Below are 5,273 nucleotides of genomic sequence, written 5' to 3' on the forward strand. Positions count from 1 at the left end.
ACTGAAACTTCCAGAAACGGTAGACCAAACCCTTCAGCTTCTCTAGGGTCTTCTGCCACAGTGATTAGCACACCCACTATAGCCATGAACCCCTTTTCTGCCCAAGCTGGTCAGTGTCACCATTGTGACTAACTGCTGTCAGAGAGGCATTGTTCTTCCACCCCTCCCTCCCTGCCCCCCACCCGCCTCACAGCTGCCATCACCATGGGAACCAAGCTGGCCAATGAGAACAAACACTAAGACACCTCTACCCAGACAGGCCACCAGCAACATTCAGAGGCCTCCAGAGCCCTCTCCTGGATAAACCAATCCCACTGCCCCCCGTCATTAAGGCGGAAAAAGGGGGTTCTTCTGTCTGGAATGCTCAAGAGCAAAGGCCAAGCCCCTCATTACCCAGCTTAGAGCTCCAACCACATGTGGGGTCCAGCCATGCAGCAACCATTCAGAAGCCTCTAATTGTCTACAGCACCTTGGAAACATCCCACAGCCTTGAAAGCCTCAAGAAGAGCACACAGAACCTCAAGTCAGAAACATGCAGTATCTCCACCCTGTCGAGCAGTGGCTACACAGCCGATGAGGAGAGCAGCAAGGCCAGCCTGGTGAACAGCAAGCACACGGTGAGGCTGACGAAGCGGCTCACCACCCAGGTGGACAGCACCCAGAGCAGTGAGCTGCTCATCACCCCCTCACCCAGGGCGTTAAAGATCCGAAGGCTGAACAGTCGAGGCCAGGGAACCCAGCAGGCTGGAGGGGAAAAGTGACATCAGCTTGCCTAGTGGCAGAATCAGCAGCCTGAGTAGCATCAGCGTCCTTAGCCCGGGCAGCAGCTTCCTGTCCTACCAGGTGAGCAGTATCCTTCTCAGCTCCGCCAGCAGCACGACCTCCAGCAAGGCCAACAGCAGCCATAGCATTGGGGTAGACAGCAGTGAGCAGGGCGAGCCAAGAAGCAACAACACTCTCCCAGAGGACAAGGCCAAGGACACTGTGGAAAGTGGCAGCCAGCCCACCCAAGCTGAGGAGCCCACCCAGAAGCCCAGGCCTTTGTGAGGAGACTCCCCAGCTCCTGCTGATACCAAACACGAGGACCCAACAAGCCCGGATTCACCTGGGACATTCATTGGCAACGTAGGAAAAACTAAAGAAGCGGGTGCCGTGTCTTCTGCAGCAATGATCACCAACAGACATGTCACACACAGGATCCTCTGCTGAGAAATAGGCGGTGTGACCATCTATATGAAAAGCTATTGTAAGAAGAACTGGAGCAGGAACCATCCATGCTGGGCCGCCTATATCAAAACCACCTTGATGGGAAGAGCATCAAGTACCGTGAACCTCGGCACAGGTTGTCCGTAAGACCCATCAAATCCATCAGCACCAAGATCCGAAGTGACAACAGACAACTGTGTTAACTCGCTGTTAGAAGGTGGAACCTTCCATGGTGAACCCACCGTAAACAATGAGTGCAACCAACAACCAGCACGTGCTCTGAAGAAACGCGTGACGCCTGTGCCGGGAGTGGCCCAGGTCCAGAAGCATCTGGGATGATGAGGACCCTGCCTGGGGACTTGTAACCGTGGGGAACTCCGTCTCTGCTGAGCTCTGTAATGTGCTGTCACCGCAGGTATTGCCCACAGATGCACCAACCTGGGGACGTGATACACAGAGAACACCCATGACTCTCAGCAGCCCAGCTCATCTGGGGGACCATCGGGAGCAGCCGGAAGTCCCACCAGCCCAGGAGAGAAATGTCTAGAGCGAACCTGCGAGGGGATTTGTCATTCCACCAAAGAGCATTACCTATGGGAGGGCAGAACCTCCCTGTCTAGTTCTTTCTGGACAGCTGCACCCCAATGTCATCCAGGAGCAAGGGTTCGAAGCACTATTTGTGTTCCTATGTGGGTCTTAGGAAAGCAAAAGGGAGACGCTAGGGACAGCCCTTTGCACAGAGGTTTGGAGCTGTGTTCCTTGCGGCACAATGTCATGGTAACTGCTGCATAGACTAAGAGATCAACCTACCAGGAACTGCTGGGGTGGGAACTCCAGGCCATAGATGAATGTTGTCTAAGCGGGTAGGAGGCCTGAGGTCCTGGCCCCTTCCCTTCTCGGAATAGTGGGACACTTTCCCGGACTAAGCTTAGAGATCTAGGGAACAAGCGGGTGCACAAAGAGGGCAGAGGCAACAAAACATCTACTAGGTGACAGGAGGAAAGTGGAGGGGGCACCAAAGACAATAAATAGTATCTGGAGAGGTCACACGTGCTTGGGTCTGTGTGTGTCTTCCTAGCTAGGCTATGGGGAAAATAGCTCAAACTCACTAAAGAACCAACTGCAGCTACCACAGGGACTGCTGCCAAGCCAGTCACCTGGGATAAAATGTATTTTCAGAGTCACTATTTCCTGCAGGCTTCAGACTAAGGTCCAAGGCACTGACAGGAGGGGCCACTTGATCACAGATGGCTACCGTTGCCTGTAATGTCACGGCAAGGAATGGCAGCGGGCCCCTGCTGTGAGACACTGTGACATATAGTTCACCAAAATGCTAATCCAGTTCGTGAGGCCTTCAACCCCTGTGACCCAAACACCTTATGTTGGGAGGTTTCACTTCAATATAGGAGTCCAGAACTGGCTTAGCCAGCAAAGTGCTGTTGTCCAAGCATGGAGACCTGAGCTTGATCCCCAGAATCTATGTTTAAAAAAAAAACAACTTCTGAGCTTGTACACACCTGCAATCCTAGTCCTGGGGAGATGAAAACAAGAGGATCCCTGAGGCTTACTGGCCTGCCAGCAAGCTCCTGATCCAATGAGAGATCTTGGTGAGGTCACCCAACATCAACCTCTGTCCCACACACACTCGTGCAAACACACATGAACATATGCCTACACGTGACCCACATACACACACAAATGTTGAGATGGCACAGACACTCAGCCGCAGCACTGAGTGCCCTCTGCCACTTCCTGCATGCCTCGCTGAGGGAGACTCGGCCACACCTCCTCCGTGAGAAAGATGAGCACACAGACTGAAATTGTATACTGTGTCTCCTCATGGAAGCCACAGGCTTCTTAGGCACAGCAACGCCAAGACCAAGCCTAGTCTCTTCCTCTAACCGCCTCTCACGTCCCCCACCACAGATGCATCCTCATATCCAACTGTCCCAGCAGGACCCTGTGTGAGACACTGTGTCCCACAGTCCCTGACACCCCTCCCATCCACCGAGACACCCAACCCATAGCTCCATCTTCCCCTGCTGCTGTTCAGCAGAATCACTAGGAAACATGTAACACTCCAGGTGCCCCGGCTGCCCCACTCTGTGAACTACGAGTCAGGTGCTTTTAAAGTCCCCAGATCATGCCTGCCTCGTGTTGATGACAAAACGCCTGTAATAACCAGCTGAGAGACGAGGCTTGTGGAGGGGACTGGCTCCAGAGTGTTCAGTCCGTGGCCACTTGGCCCTGCCTGTCTGGGCCTGTGGCAGCACAGTGCATTATGGGAAAGCATGTGGCCAAGGAGGCCTGTTCACAGCATTGCAGGAAAGAGAGGAAAAGGAACTGTGACCGCAGGTTCACCCCCTAGGATGGTGTAGAGGTGCAGCTACCTCCTAATGGTGCGTCATGCTGAGCCTTTGGGGGACACTCCAAACCAGATGGTGTCTGTGTTCTAGTCAGGACTAGGGAATGTGACTGCCCTGGATCTCCTCCTTCCCATCCTTTAATTCTGGGGTCAAAAAAAAAGAAAATCTGCATGGCCAGGGAGGTGATGAGAGGGAGTGGAGGAGGGGCAAGTTGAAGCGTGTGTCTCCTGGACAGGGAAGACAGGAGTCTGAAGAAAGTCTCCTGGGCTTTACATTTTGCACACAAATTCAAATGAGGAGGGAGAGTTCTAAGAAGACACAGCAATCTTTCTGAAATAAGCAGCTGTTTCTATTTAACTGCCATCCAGCGCTTGCCCCGCACCTGGGCATCCCGCTCCTGGCAGCTGAGACCATCACCTCCTGTCCTGTCAACTTCCACTTGCCGCCCCACCCCTGAGCCACATCTCCACCCATTGCTTTCGTACAAGCTGTTCCCTCTCCCTGGCGTAGTTTACGTGCAGCAAAACCCACCCTGGTTAGTGCGCAGCTGCGACTGTTGTAAACGCGTGCATCCAGTCCCATGCACCCACCGTAGAATGCCAAGCAGCGTTCTGTCGGTCTGTTATATGCCTGGGTTGTGGCTATTCCATGCAGTATGGGGTCCCTCTGGGTTAGTCTTTCTTGCCCACTGTGAGTCACCCAAGGTCAAGCTCACTGCCAAGTACTGGTGCACAGTACATCGGTTCTCTGGGCAAAAGGTTCCCAGGCTGCTCCTAGTTTGGAAGTTAAACATTTGGATACAGGACCATGTGTCAACAGAAGCCATACAGTTCCCTGCATCAAGCCCAGGGGCTAGAATTTAAGAAAAAGTGGTGAGTAACTTTATGAGAAAAACATCCAGTGAATGACGACACACTGTTACCCGAGGAGGCCACAGAGAGGGGCTGTGGGTTTGAAGTCAGCCTGGGGTAGATGTACAAGATTCTGCCTCAAACAAATATAACTCTCCATGATTTGCCCCACCCCAATCCTGCCTCCTTCAAGTCTGAGAAATCCCCCTGTATCGAAACCCAGTGTTGCAACGCTACAGTTACAGGGTGCTGGGATATAAGCTCCCATCTTATCTGCTATGTGTTTTCTCCCCCCTCCTCTCTCTTTCCTCTCTTTCCTCTCTCCCCAGCTCCTCTCTCCTCTCCATCTCTGTCTCCCTCATCTTTCATTTTCTGAAAGCTGCTGTCAGTTTACTCACTGTAGTAGAGTCTGGGGGTTCCCTTGATCGTAGATGGGGTAATCTATGCAGCCTACCATGCTTAATCCACTTTATGGGGAACTGAGACACAGAGAAGATGTCTCTCTGGAAGTAGAGGAACTAGGATTTGAACACAGAATCTAGCTCTGGAGTCCACGACCTTAACCACTAAGCTCTCTACCCTAAGACATTTGCAGACTCCAGTGTCTCGGCAACAGGCCACCCATGGGCGGAGCCCAGGTGTGCTGTTACTTTGGGACTCTGAACACACCTCTCTCTCCTTCCTGCCTGAGGCACATGGAGTGGCAGCTGGAGAAAGGCTTCCTCATGTCTCCCACATCCACTTTCATGCCTAGAGCATCACTGAATGAGGGAGGGAGAAAATGATAAAGGGCCGAATCTAAAGAAGCAAGCTGCAGCTCCCAAGGCCTAAAGTGCAGTGTGATGTCACA

General features: G+C 52.8%; 1 protein-coding gene across 1 annotated transcript; it reads left to right on the forward strand.

Moving 5' to 3' along the window:
• Positions 1 to 223: 223 nt before the first annotated feature.
• LOC119807051 (protein TNT-like) lies at positions 224 to 761 on the forward strand. The gene is given in 2 exon segments (XM_038319198.1): positions 224 to 252; positions 254 to 761. Coding segments are annotated over 2 exon segments (537 nt in total).
• Positions 762 to 5,273: the final 4,512 nt, after the last annotated feature.

This window comes from Arvicola amphibius, chromosome 1, assembly GCF_903992535.2.
Source record: "Arvicola amphibius chromosome 1, mArvAmp1.2, whole genome shotgun sequence".
NCBI classification, from domain to species: Eukaryota; Metazoa; Chordata; class Mammalia; order Rodentia; family Cricetidae; genus Arvicola; species Arvicola amphibius.